The sequence below is a fragment of the Manacus vitellinus genome, unplaced genomic scaffold, assembly GCF_001715985.3.
Source record: "Manacus vitellinus isolate BGI_N305 unplaced genomic scaffold, ASM171598v3 scaffold_56_pilon, whole genome shotgun sequence".
Taxonomy (NCBI): Eukaryota; Metazoa; Chordata; class Aves; order Passeriformes; family Pipridae; genus Manacus; species Manacus vitellinus.
Genome location: NW_021940660.1, coordinates 429277 through 444156, shown reverse-complemented (window position 1 = coordinate 444156; position 14880 = coordinate 429277). Strand labels below are relative to the sequence as shown.

General features: G+C 40.1%; 1 protein-coding gene across 10 annotated transcripts in view; it reads left to right on the top strand.

The window, feature by feature from the left end:
- Window positions 1-7: 7 nt before the first annotated feature.
- The window catches only part of NTNG1 (netrin G1), a 150401-nt gene continuing 135528 nt past the window's right edge, over window positions 8-14880 (top strand). For 9 of the 10 annotated variants that reach the window (XM_029963242.1, XM_029963238.1, XM_029963244.1 and 6 more), the window contains exons 1-2: window positions 8-635; window positions 5562-6261. In XM_029963242.1, coding sequence (XP_029819102.1) covers window positions 6016-6261 — 246 coding nt within the window. In that variant the 5' untranslated portion in view covers window positions 8-635; window positions 5562-6015. The remainder of the gene's footprint in view (window positions 636-5561; window positions 6262-14880) is intronic. The other variant, XM_029963245.1, reaches the window with a different exon arrangement.

Here is a 14880-nt window from a genome sequence, read left to right as displayed (position 1 = left end):
TGGAAACAGTTGCTCCCTTGCATCGGAAACTGCAGGCGGCTTTCCTAAACATTCACATGCACGCAGAACCCCCAAAAGAAACCCCGCATGGCGGTGAGCAGCGCAGATCGGCTGAACCCGATAAAACAGATGCTTTTATACTCTCAAAGTTGGTGCATTTGCGTTTTTGGCCTCTGCTGAATATACTTTTATTGTTCTGCAATCAACTTTTCAATATTCTGCATCTGATGTGGTAGGAGCCAGCCTCACTTCTGCAGAGATGTTATCGGAGACAGTGAGTGGAACAAGCCGTGGAGATGCTTTTAAAGAGGGAATAAATCACTGTCTTGCCTAGGGACAATGCGGTTGAGGATGAGCAGCTGTGGCCTGGGAAGCCCGTCAAAGGGAATAAAACCACAGCAGAGCTTCCCCTCGCTTGTTTTTTTTGCTGTTGTTGTGGGGGGGGTTTGTTTTGGTTTGGTTTTTTCATGTGGAAAAAAATAAACTTTGATTTCTGGCATATTTTTGGACCTTGAAAGAACAATCACCAGAGAGTTTTGAGCAGTTGCTGGCGATAGTCGGATGGAGTTCTGAACTTTGCCATCGACCCTCAGCCCTCTGACACTGATAAGAAGCGGCACCAACTTTCTAGCTACGTATGTAAAATATAGCATTAGCACAGAACAAATTCAGTGACCAGGAGGCATTCATTTTTGAGGCTAAGAACTTTCAGTTAGAAAGTCACCAGCTCACACCCTAACTTGAAAGCTTGGTAGCCCTTGTACCCTGGATACACTGTGTGAGGAACATGTATTACCTTATTGAGGGTGAAAAATAATAATAATTAAAAAAGAAATTAACTGTTCCAAATGCTAACTTAAATTCCCAGAGGAAATACTTGCAGAACAGATTGATGCTAGGTACAGAGATATTGAAGACAGTAAGCCCCCATCATAAAGATTCTGGAGGAAAAAAAGCAGCTACGTACTAAGGCTCTAAAACTTAAATAGCTGAAGTGCATTTTACTCCATATGCTGACAGCTGATGATACCTGGCAAGTAATAGCAGTGGTAGTATGATGTGTCACTCAGGAAAAAATAATGTGGGAAAACCAAAAGTATTTCAAATATAGTGCGGAATCCCAGTTTTTTGGTAGCAGAATGCTGTATTTTCTTTTCTTCAGCCAATAGGTATTGACATTTTAAATTTCTCCTGAGGCAAAAAAACTTTTCTCTGCTAAATAGTTAAATAAGCTGGATAATAGAACATAAACTTTGTTTGGAGCAGCATTTGAGTCTAAAGACATCAAAGTAATTGTTTGAGTATGCTGCATTTCATACACGTATTGACAGAAATAATGTATATTGTTAAATACAGGTGCCCTCCTTCTTTGCATAGATGAGTGATTTTGCATTTATGAAAGGGGTCAGTTTGAATATGTACCAGGTTCTCAAGTTGCCTAGGTGTAGCATGGTAAAAAATACTTGAGGTTTATTAAATGTAGGTTGCATGAGAGTTAGTTCTGTTTTGTAATACACATTATTTCCTATGTTCTAAACTTACTTTAAATAATTAATACCTGGAGTGGACACAAAGGAGCTTTTTACTTGGGCTTGTTGGATACATTCATCTGCTGAAACTGTTAGAGATAACAAACTTGAAACATGTTTCCTTTTGGATAAATCTGTTCTGCAGCTGCCGGGAGGTGACAGCCAGCACTCCTTGCCTGCCTTCGTTATTTTAGCCAGTTCTCCTCGGGCCGCCATGCACTGTAATCACTGGGTTTGGCTCTCGTTCCTGCTCGTGCGTGGTGGCAGGGTGCACTTGATCCAATGCATGGGCAGTGTGAGAGGTGATGGCTTGTTATTTTATCACCTCCTTCACGTACCTGCATTTGCCAGAGGAAGGCCCGGAGCCCACCCCTATGGATTGCACAGTGACTTCCCAGCAGGAGCTCGTGCAGGGCATCCAGCCGATGTGGTTTGTGTGGAGGGAGTTATCTGGGGAAAGGGGTGGATTTTCACAGTGATGGAAGGAGTGTTTGCTAGCAACACCTGATGAGATCTGAAGTTCTTCGCTGGCACTGATTCTGCCAAGATACATTTTATTTGTTCTGCAAAGGGGGTATATGCTCCATCAGCAGAATTAGCATGCTATGCGAGGTATGACTTCTCCACCTGGAAAGGGATGGGTGTGCTCAGAGCTCCCTCACAGCTGATTTTAGTCTGGGGGTCAGCTGCATGCTGTTCTTTCTCAAACGGCTGTAACATACTCACTGTGGCCAGAACATCCAGCACTTCCCAGATGGAGCAGTGCTCAGAGGGGAACGTAGAAGCAGCAGATGTGGCCTTCTGCACCGTTGCCTCCCAATGTTTTCCATATTGCAGAGGCTGTGGCACATGGGAATGTTCAAGGCCCAGAACGTCCTGCAGTTCATACCACTGTTGCTCCACAAAGGAGATCTCCAGGAGCCTTGTGCACTGGAGGCTTTGCATACATTAGCTAAAGTCCTTCCAGCAGTTTGCCGTTCCCTCGCTCTCAGTCAGCAGGGAAGCTGATCCCTCTTTGTCACCTCCATGGCCCCCCAACACCCAGGGTGTGCAACTAGCAAAGCACTGCAGGGTGGAGGGGATCAGAGCATTAGTTATTCCTGATTTGTTTGATTACCTCTTTGGAAAGTCAAATGCACAGGCATTACTGGGGACAAAAAAACCCCACATTGCTTTGTGTTGCCCACAGCTAGAGGTTTAGGGTACAGCTGTAAACTTCAGAAACGTTATTCTAAACCTTTTTTTTTCAGAATAATTCAAATAGATATTCCTTAGCAATAGAGCACTGAAATGTAGAGTGCATATTGTGAGTGACGCTGCAAGAATAAATATAAGCAAGACAAATTGTATAGCTCCATCAGAAAAAACCCGGCAGCGCTCAGCACATGATCTTTAATGTGCTTTGGTCAATATCTTTCTTTGTATCAATGGAAGCTCATTAGAAGAAGATATTGCAGACTAACTGAGCCATGCCGTACTAGTTCTTGCCAAAGCTTGACATTTTTAATACATTAATAATATGTCTGTAATGTAATGGAAAACTATTAATCAGAACTGGTTATATGCCAGAAATTTAAGCTATAATTGGCTGCTTCTTGTCAGGAATGTCTGTCGTACACTGCTACAGCTGCTTAATGCTCGGATGTCTTGCACTCCCCTGCACTTTTTTCCTTGTCAGTACACTAAATTCAATCGATGTTATAGTCTATAATTCTGTGTAACGACCATCATTATGACTGGCTTACTTTAATGAGAATTCGTTATATGGGAAGTAGTTTAGCGCAGTGTGTTAAGGTAGTGGCTTGCTTAACATTTAGTCCTATCCAGTCCTGTTTGTTAGTGGATCTGGGTCTCAGTATTTATAAAAGGTTATTGGTAACTGAAGAGCTAGCAAGGAAGATAGTAAAGAAAACAAACTTTTTTTCTTTTTTTTTTTTTTGCCTGAATACGTAAGCTTGTTGTCTAAGGATAATTAAATGCAATAACTTCTTTTTTCTACACACACACACAAAAATATTATTCCAGCTATGATCAAGCCTTCTCCAATAAAGAGTATTTTATTTGCCATAAATTTAAAATAATTTGGCTCCTTTTCTAGCAGAGTAATTGTTTCCCTTTTTTACAATGACTGTTCTAAGCTAGGGAGTCTTGGGGATGGTTTTTTCCCCTTAAAAATAGTAAAATACATTGGAAAGGACCGACCAGAGGGAAGAGTATGAGATGTCTTTAGAATGATATGGAAAGTGTACTCTGAATTACTGAAGTGCAAAATAATAAGTAAACGCTCCCATTGAAAACAAAAAACTACAGTCTAAGGTTCCTACAAAAACAACGGTACTACATAGTGTGCTCCTTGAAAAGATTTAATTTTAATTTGGTCTTAGATATTTCTGCTTTTGTGTCAAATTCAGATTTGAAGCTTAAATATGTTTGAATTGAGAATGATTATTGCATGAAAATTCAGATATTTGCCGCGTATTCTGATAAAATACATGAGAGTTATATGGTAACACTTGATAAAATGAATATAATGGAAAATTGCATTTACGTCCATACAGCAATTATTGTAAATTACTTTGCTATGGAAACACAATTCAACCATCTGTTGGCATTTCATGGTGTCTGTAGTTTAGCTCAGTTTAGGATGAAGCATTATTTAAGTATAGGCAGGCTGCTTGCGAATAGCTTTGAAGATAAGTTTTGAAAATGCACACTACCAATGTGACATGCTAAGGAGCTTACCAGGTCACAAACTGCTTCCCGTGGTTTTGGAGTATAGGAGGGTTCATGACATTGGGCATAATTTAAAACTGGAAAGCAAAGCAGGCTGCAGAAAGCGGCGACTTACAGTTGTTGCTTAACATCTGTCTGATGGGTTTGCTTAGATTTTAGCATCCAGACAAAGGAATTGTAGAGGTGCTGTGGCAGTTGGCTGAAATCCTCATCCTGCCGAGAGCCCAGTGCCCTGGCTGCCCATCCTCGGGTGGCATGGGCTGACACCAGGCACAAGCTGGAGTTCCTAGCCCTGATTTTCCTTGTCCATGTTAGGGCACTTATTCTGTCTTTGCCGTTTCTCTTGTACATAATTTGTATTTTTACCTGTGTTTTTTAAGAAATATATATTTTAATATGTTGTGATAGCATTATATAGTTAGTATATAACTATAGTATATAGTATATTATTAGTATATAATTAGGTAGTTGTATATAGCATTTTATACCTGTAATAGTGTGACTGAGGTGCTACAAACTAAGGGAATTTCTATTTCCTTTCTGAAGAGAGGAAAGGGCATATATCTGCTGTGAAATAATTGCTGAGTACTCAGGTACAGCCACACTCAAACCTAAGAAAGTAAGAGGGGGAAAACATCCTTATAATAAACTACAAATAAGCCATTATCCTTATCAGTAGTTTGTCATCAGTGTAGTCAGTAAATCACAGTGCAAAGAAAAAAAAAGGAGCAAAGCTCTTCCAATGCAAATGAGGAATTTCAAGGAAATTGAATTGTGCTTGCCATATCTTCGTTATACTTTTAAAAAAAAATCTAAGAAATGCGTAAGGCTTTTGGAGCTCATTGAGGTCCTTTGACCAAGAAACTACCAGCACCTGGTAGTCCTGATACCCAACTCTGTGTCACTTTAAAAAAAGAACCTTCCTGCTGCTGCCCCACAGTGCTGGGCTGCCTGCTCCCCTGCCTGCCTGCACCATCTGGGCAGTGGTTGAGTTCAGTAGTTTGCTCTCCCGTTTTGCTAGGGTAAAAATACAGTTTTGGAAGCAGGAACCTCTAAATCACCTGGAACATTATAAATTTGTCTTTGTTAGAGAAGAGTTAAACCTTTCATGTCAAAATACTTTTTACTGTGAATGATTTTGGTAGTTTGTTCATTCTAGCACAGCACCCACAGTAAAGGTTATCCATATTATCCCAATTTGCTTTATATTGTATCAAACCTCCAAAATGTCAACATATCGTATATTTTGTAATGCATCGATTCTTAGACAATAACTCTAATTTTTATTGTTTCTAAAAGGGTACTGGTGCCAGAAGAAAAGAATGATTGATGGGAAACAGACACCAGCCTGTAGACACTCATCCTTTTGCTTCGGATACTGATTTATCAGTGTGTCTGGGCATCCCCTGCGAGCCCTGAACACAGAGGATCACTCAGGGTTATCGACAGTGTAGCTGAAGACCTGCAACTTCACAAATTATTATCTGCTATTGGACATCTTTTACAAGAAGCCTGACAGATAAGTTATAAGACAAAGGACAAGCGCTGCATTGCTGTGAAAGGCTGTCATCAGGGCCTGGGTGGCTTCTACCAAAGTCTTTAACATAGTGAAATAAACATCCTATCCTAATGCTTCACGTTTGAGTTGGAACCTTTTTTATAAATATATACATGTATATGTACGTATAATCTATAGACCGCACGTAAGCCAGCACTGAACATCCTTGCGAAGGTGACATAAAAGGATTTAGAAATGTATTGGTCAAGATTCCTGTCACTTCACGCCCTCTGGGTTACTGTCTCCTCCATGATGCAGCACTACCCTTCTGTGTGGGGACACTATGATGTGTGTAAGACTCAGATTTACACAGAAGAAGGAAAAGTATGGGATTACATGGCCTGCCAGCCAGAAGCCAGAGATATGATCAAATATGTAAAAGTGACTCTGGATCCTCCAGACATAACATGTGGAGATCCTCCTGAGACCTTCTGTGCAATGGTAAGGCAAGCTTTTCGTTTTGCATAATTAGTGGGTGTATATTTGTGATAAATGGCTTCAAAATGGAAGCCCTAGAGCACACATGAAATTATCCAAGAAAATCGTATTCCAAAATGTGAAAAGTTCTGCTGAACAAAATGCTGAGCAGTACATTAAGCTGGGCAACGAGATGTTCTGCTTATGAGTACCTGACTTGACTTTGCCTGAATTCAGTGTCTCTCTAGGTCAACTTTTAATGTGTCAAAAGCAGCATAAAACTGCTAGTGCGCTAACCCATAGCTGGGGTGGTCTTTGCCTGCATCAAGAAAGACTTGAGTGAACTGATTTCAATACAATCAGTTTAAAGCATCATAGCATGGTATAATTAAGCATAGTTTCCAAACAATGAGACCAATTGAACTCAAATTGCTGAAGCTTAAAAGTGATAGTAGGAGCTGAGCTGGTAAAGTTTTTCCAGCTAGCCCACACAGCCATAGGAAGCATTGCTAGAGCCTTGCTATTGCACACAGCAGATCCGTACCTGTGCAGGTGGACAATCCAGCAAAAAACCCCTGCAAGTGGGGGCCAGCTCCACCATCTACTCACAGCTTTCTTCTTAACTGGAACTGTAGGCATTCGAGCAACCTAAAAGAGACTAAAGTCAAGCTCCTTATTTTAGATGGTCCTAAATTTAGAGACCGGATTTGGAAATGTTTGGCATGGTAAATGATTGTACAGGTATGAGAAACCAGGCAGACACTATATATACAGATATATGTATGTATATCAATCTTTTACAGCTGTGCTGCTCCCAAGTGTTTGATAAATCGTGCTGTGAGAGGTCATTTGAGTTAAAGGAGATCTTCAACTTCTTTCTCCTCACAAACTTAGAGGATTCATTTTATTTGCCATTGAATATTTCTGTTAAATACTGAGTGGAAAATACAGTGTTCTTTGACTAGAAAATATGAGTTTGAGATACAAAACATGTGTACTTACATTTGTTAACGCAGCACCAGAAACTTACATCACATTACCTACGTAATTTAGATTTGAAAAACCAAGGAGTTCTGGTAAGTGAGGTTATGATAACTGAGAAGAGTCTACAAGATACCTATTTGCTTGTGTACAAATCATCATTGCTGGGTGACAGCATCCCCGCAGGAAGGAAATTTGCTTTTAAATGCCTTGTGGCATCATTTTCCACCACTACTGTTCTGTAAGGAGTTCAGATCCAACCACACATCCATTTAGGGCATTATTTGCACGCGTGCAGCTGCTTCCCACATACATTATGGTAATAGCCACGTGATAAATTGCAAAGCTACATGAATAAATTACATTCACTATGAACCTTTGACTGCACCACTTGCTCTCTGCCCACTAATCCATCTCTGCTGACATGGCTTTGACACTCTAAACCTCCAAGCAGTTTCAAGCAGCCACTGTTTAGAAACAAATAAGAGCCATGTGCCCCACATAATATCATCTTTTCTTTTTTCTTAATCTTGAAATATATTTTCTCAATCTTGAAATATATTTTCTCCCTCTGAATAGTAATAGCTGTGATTTAGCCCTCAGTGATGTTTACTAAACTCATCATGTAATATGAAAAGTTGTTATTTTAATGAAAAAAAAAACCCCAAACTGTCCAGCAAAACTTCTTTTTTCCCTTTGGTGGAGATAAACATTGCAGCAGTTCCTCTCTCAAGTAATTCCTCGGGTTTCTGAAGGCCTTTGTTATCAGTCCATTCTCTAGTTAGAATAATGATTTTAAACATAAAAGAACCAACCAAACAAAAGACATTTTGATTAAGTATTAAAAATGGTGCCAGAACTCCTCCTGAAAACAGTTGACCTCGCAAGGTCATCAATGCTGTGATGTGGGATGAAAGTTTGCTTGGGAATGACCTGAGGTTACTGCTGTAGCTCCCTTGCAGCTTAAGCCTGTGAGATGCATAAGATGCACAACAATCCTCACAGGAAAAGCAGAGAAAGAGAAACAACTGGAGGAGAGGGAGAGAGAGCCCGCACAATGAGGGTGTATATTTAGTGACGTGAGTTTAGAGTGACTGACTCCTACGTCGTAAACCCTTGCATTTGTTTCCAGTATAGCTGTATATTGTACATACACACTATATTTAGATGCACACTGGTAATGGCTTGGCTTATTTGAAACATTAGGAAAATGACAGAAATATTTGATATTCCCAGGGTACTGTCCATGGCCACGGCAGAGCACTCTCATCCCTAGAAATGCTTCACAGCTATCTGTACTATAGCTCCATGTAGGAATTGGACGTTTCCTTCAAAATGAGCTTTTACATATGCCTTTGGCATTTTTGAGGAGATCTTTTATTTTTGTGTTCATTTTCAGTTTTAGAAAATGAGTTAAGAAGATAGCACTGACATACTTGGAGAAGGTGGGCAGTGGAAAAAAGAGTGCTTTCATGTTAGGCATGTTCTTGTGCTAAAAAATCCCAAATTTGAAGTGACAGAGATGCATAGGTTTCTTTTCAGCATGGTGAAGTGCCAAACCAACTTACACAAATGCTTGGTTTTGTGAGTACTGAATATTTGCCTGTTAAATCTATATCATTGTTTTGTTTTTGAAATCAGGTTAACACTGACTTGGAGAAAGTCAGGGTCCTTTCTGATAATTCTAACAATAAGCAAGGGTACGAAACAGCCAAGTCTGTTTCTGCAGGATGAGAAGGAGGTTGAAGCAGCCTTCTGTTTTATTTCCATATCAGTTCTAGGATCGGGCTTAGTAACTTTTTGTTCACCACAGACTATATGGACTCAGGTAGTAGCTGTTGAGTCTCTGTCAGCTTTTGCTGTAGTATAGATTATATCCTTGAAACAAACCAGACTGAGAGGTTCATCCAAGTCCTGCTGGGAGATTATGGTAGAACCTAAGGCAGTCTGTGAGAGGGAGATGATAATAATCTGCAATAACACACAATGGAGTCATGCACAAGCATACAATACAGAGGAGATGGGCAGGTAAATTTGCCTCCTACTTATTTCAGCATATTCCCCATGGAATTAGATGATCCTCCTAGTCCATTATGAATTTTTACTTAATGAGCTTGTTGAGTTTATAGACTGTATAACAGGGTTTTGCATACGTAGATTTGTTGCAAAATTCACCACTCCTAGTTGGCATCTAAGCCCAGCACATGGTAGTTCACCACTTGCAGGTACCTTTGGGTTGTCCCTCTAGAAAAACATTTGTAGGTATTATGGGGAACACGCAGCAGGAAAACTACCCCACAGTTGCTTTTATGCATCTATTCTGAGAATAACATTAGAGTCTCTGGTGACATTCAGTACTGACAGCTCTTGAGATTATTCTGAAACCTCAAGCCCCTGGAGTCCTATGATTATGTGAGATTCTCAGCTTTCATTTAAAACATCATCTTTATTTGCTTAGTCCTTCTGGTTGCAGGGAAAAGTTTGGAAATGAAAACAAGAAGCTCAAAAAGCAGAAGCCAAATAAATAGCCCTTCAAATTATTATTTGTTTAAAATCTCATCCTATTTAAAGTCACTCAGGATTTTTACAGCTTGGAAAGGATTTTGCTCAAGAGAAGAGATGCATGAAAGAAACTTATAAACAAATAAGTGGTTCACTGCTAAGAGCAGCGAACAGTATATAGACATGGAGTTGCATGTGTCTGTAAGGAGGATGTGACAGCATCCTACCACAATTAGTATTCATCCTGCCAGGATAACCAGCTCCCTGTGGAAAGGGTTGACTGGTCACCTCTGGCTTCCCTGTATGTTTTAAAGCAATTTTTAGTTGTTTAGAGTGAGGCACAAATGCTGGCAGAAGGTGCATGTCTGCTTTCTGTGGTATTCTTTGAAGGAAATTTGGCTATCTTTTGTCAGTTACAGAGTTGGACTGAACAGCCACATTGTTTGAGCCAGTGTGACCATTGCTGCAGGTCTGTAATTCATGAACTTTGAGGACTTGGCATTGCTAAGAGTGTGTCTGGCACCGTACGCTTATGCTTAGTTGGCCTGGGAGGAGAGGGAAGGAAGAGGAAGGAAAAGAGAGAAGAGAAAGAAGCTATTTGCATTTGCAGAACTGCAGGATTCACTTTGCAGAGATACTGTAAGCAAATTCTGAAGTACTTGGTGGTGCTAGTTCTTGTGGCTTGCAGCATTTCCATTTACTAAACAAATCTGCTTTAAATCCCTGGGAGTAACTAACAGTTGGTGAAATCTACTTCCCTCTTTGTAAGCACTTGTAACAATTCCACAATACTCTGTCCAGTCATAAAAATAAACAAATCTGACTTCTTCCGACTGTCACCATCTTTGGCCCTACAAGAACAGCACGTGAGTGGCTTCTGGTTTCTTTATTTCTAAAGCATTTACTGTCTATACAACTGGTACAAGCATCAGGAACCCCATGATGCTCACAGCTCAGAGGTCCCATTGCCCCACTCACACCTGCCTTGCACACGGACTAGCCCTCTTTCCTGAAATCCAGCCTTTAGCACGAAGTTTGCATCCAAACCTTAGCCAGCATTAGTGTGCAAATTCATCATGAATTTAGCCAGGAGACTCCTAGTGGCTATTGCTGTAATTTGCAAACTAGAGATGAATTTATGTTACCGACCTGTATTTGCAGTTTAGCAAGGTCTAAACCCAAACAGAAAATTGTAACACCATCCCTCATCCCAAGGGCTAAAAAATGATGAAATTACCATCAATTATAGTTTCCTGTAGCTAATTTCCTTCATAGAGTAAACAGAAGCTTGAAAAGAAGCCTGCAGATGGGAGTCCTGAGCATTTGTACAATTTATAGAGCAGAAATGCTGATGACAGTAGAAATTTGAGCCCTTGAGTGCTCCTCTGTATTTCATAGCCAATCAAAACTAAATTAAGAAACAAAGATTATTAAAAAGTCTTCTGCACATGTAATTCTGGCATAATATTATGAGGTGGACATTAAATTTTTCCCTCTGAGACTTTCAGCATCATTAATATAGCATTCCTTTAATTACAAGTAGGCTCATATTCCTTAAAAAAGGGAAAATACTGTGTAGCATAGTTAGTGATACCATTATTATGTTTACTAAAATAATTAAATGAACAGATACTTTTCTGAGTAATGTATAAATCAAAATTTGAAATAAAAATTGGTTTTGGAAGCATTTTGGCATGCATACATGCATTCTCGAGAAAGACATTTTAAAACAGTGTTGAGCAATATCATTAAGAGATGCTGTTAAGAAAAAAGCTCTTTTCTTTTATGGGCTGAGTAAGAATATACAATTCTTCATTTTTATTCTGTCTGTGTAATCTTATTAGATAGCAGGGTAGAATGGGAGCAGGGAGTTAAAGATGAGGCTATTGCTACTATCTTGTTTAAAGTGCATTTTTATAGTTGTATATTTTAAAAGTATGTACAGCTCAAAGTTATTGCAGACTTTATTTGCAGCACCTGCATTCATCTAATTTGAATTCTTTTTGAGCACATGTAGTTATTACAAGTGTTGCTTTGTCATTGTAGGAAAGCACCTTATCCTTCAGGGAGCAGAGTTTTTATTTTGGTGTTTCCTCTTAAATTACTGAATATTTAATTACATTTCTAATACCCTGAGACTCGTATGGCGAGCTACAACCCCTTCCCCTGTGCCCTGTGTAGGGCAGGACACCTCAGCCACCCCACTGATATGTCTGTTCCTGCCGAAGCACCACCTAGCTCCGTAGGTAGCAGCCTCAGAGCAGCTGTGAGGACGAGAGGAAAGCGAGAAGCACACGAGAAGCACACACCGTGCCCTTTGCTCCTGCCGTCCCCCCCAGCGCCCTCCCACTGGTCAGCGCGGAGACGACATCCTACCTGTGCCTTCGGCAGCGGCGACTGCAGACACTTCAAAGGCGCCTCAGTCCTCGTGGGAAAGGATCTCTTGGTTTCATAAAAGATAAAAAAAAAAAAATGGGGTATAATTAACGACAGCAGGAATAAAAAAATAGCTTGGTAAAAATCTCTGTTTTCTTCCAACTGGAAGCAATCTAAAAATTAATAATTGCTCCTAAATCAAAACTGAGGATTGGCAGTAAAACAGATTTGCATTTTATTCATTATCACACATCAAGATTCCCCAGTAAATCATTAACAACACTCTGGCCAGTTGCTTTTTTTTTTTATTCTCAGTTACACTTTGGGTACTGGAATGTTTTCAAGCCTTAAACAAAGCAAAAGCATGCCCACAAAGTACATAAGTTGTTAAAACTATATATTTGGGGCTAAAACAGGGTTCCTAAACAAAGTCAAGGACTTCTACATATTTTCAGTTGAAGAGTTTTAAAGCACATCACTAGTATGTGTAGAAGTGCATCCTTTTAAGGAGATATATATTTTATAAAGACACTTTATAAAAGCAGCTGTTAAGCATTTTCTAACATTGCCTTTATTCCATTTGGTACTTGCTCTTCTATTTTGTTTTTCTCCCCCTGAATGTAGCTGAGAATAGTATATATTTTTAGACAATTATTTTAATAACAATTGATGTTGAAAAGCAAGGAACAGCTCTGGGGGTGATTGTGGCTCTGTGGATGAGGTTCTTACAAATACCTGAGCTGGTGACTGCCCTTCTCCCCTCCTTCCAGGCCCCCCAGAGCACCAGGTGGATATCTGGGGGGAGCTGCTCAAGTACTTCGGGAGCTTGGCCTTGGCCTTGTTTGGTTGTGGAACCAGCAACACCAATATTATAAAGAAATAAACAACTTTCCCTATAAAATGAATACCCAGACATCCATGGGGAATCTGAGTGGCTTGCTGTCAATGCAGCTGACCAGAAATGTCCCCTCAGCAACACCTTTAGTGCCATCTTCTGCAGTAAAACAATACTACTTTATAAATAAAATCTTTACTAGCAACCTATTGTAAAGTGAACCACTTCTGGCGAGGCAGAGGTGATCTCAAGCTTGTGGCTCACTATAGGAAGACTCCTAACGAGATTTGTTGGGGTGCAGAGCCAATGCAGTAAAGCAGCATCCGGACTGGTGCTCCTCAACCAGGGCAGGACAGCGCATCCCTCTCGGGCTCAGGGGAAGCGGCACCGGGTGACCCTGTTTCTTCTCTGCTAGAAACCCTGAACTGAGAATTTTTTCCAGGGTGGTAAATCCTCTTTTCAGCAGAGTGACCTTTGGTTTCTAACCGGAGGAGCGGTGGTGCAGGATCACCCCCCTCACAGCAATCAGCCAGTTTGCTTTCGCACGTTTTGGTCAGGGGCACGATGTCCTGCGGCCCCAAGTGAGCTGTGCAGCATTAGGCTTTCCAGGCTGCTGTCTTATTTTGAGGACAGTGTACAAGGAGTGTGATATTATATTTCTTCCTGCTGTGATGGACAAGTCTCAGAGTGTGAATTTTGGATTTACTTGGCAAAACTAAGCAGAAATAGTTTTACGCTGCTCAAGTTTGTCCAAATTATCTGCATAAACATGTTTTTCCCTCTTCATTTATGTCTCTTCTTGTATGTCTCTAAACCGCAGAGTTTCATGTTTCTTTCTTGCAGAGCTTATACTTTGTATAGCTAAAAATCACTGGAAACCAAATGCAGGTTCCTGAGGCACTTCCATATATTAAAATTTCCATGTGTAAGCATCTTAGTTGAAACAAAGCCAAGTGAACTCAGCCAGCAGTTCTACAAACCTAGTGTACGTCAGGACAACCAGTTTGGTTACTGAGCCCCCCAAAGTCCTTTGAGAAGGCAGAAGTCAGTAAGTTGACTCTCAAGTAATGATTTTAACATTTAGAGATTTATATTACTTATAAAGGATCCAGTCCCATATACAGCCCAAATCACCTTCATTTGTTCAAGAAAAATTAAATGAACAAACTGAGACAACAATCATGCTCTTCCATCCCTTCTGCTCCATGCTGGGGAGCAGAGGGGGAGACATACCGACAAGCAGTAGCAGTCCCTGTTAACAGAGTATGGAAATTACCCACCTCCTTATGCAAGGATGAAAGCCTGTCGTTTGTTTTTATCCACAGAGTTTAGAAAGGGCTGAATTTCCTGAATTTGCTGGACATGGTCAGTTTTAGTATGAGTGCCACTGACACTTTTTTTTTTAATACAATACCGATACTGTTTTGCCAAAGCTGCCATTTCTGATACATAAAACAGCATACCTGTTTAGGAGTAGCTAAAACCAGGTGAGAGATTAAACCAAATATTTTTTTACATTTTTCAAGGCCTATGAGTACTAGGTGAATCTAAAAAGTAAAAAATATCCCAGACACCATGTAGATCATTGACTGATGAGATACAGATCCCTGTGTACACTGGAATGCTAATCTCCCTAGCTAAAATGTAGGAAGTAGTTCTGTACCCAATTTACTTGTAGAAACAATGACTGTTGATACACATTTTAAGTATGGAAGTTTATGTTTTCACAGGTCACTTGCAGTGACATCATCTTGATCTACAAGTACAAATATAGCTAGGGACATGAAAATCCTTGGCATTGAGCTGACTTGGCAACGTGCATAAGTGATTTCATGTAGCTTTGATGTTTGCTGTGTTGTGTTTTCTGGAAAATGGTTTATTTCTTATCTTCTAGTTCTTTACGCAGATTGTTTATGTGGAATTTAGGAACAAAAAAGGAGAGGAAAGAA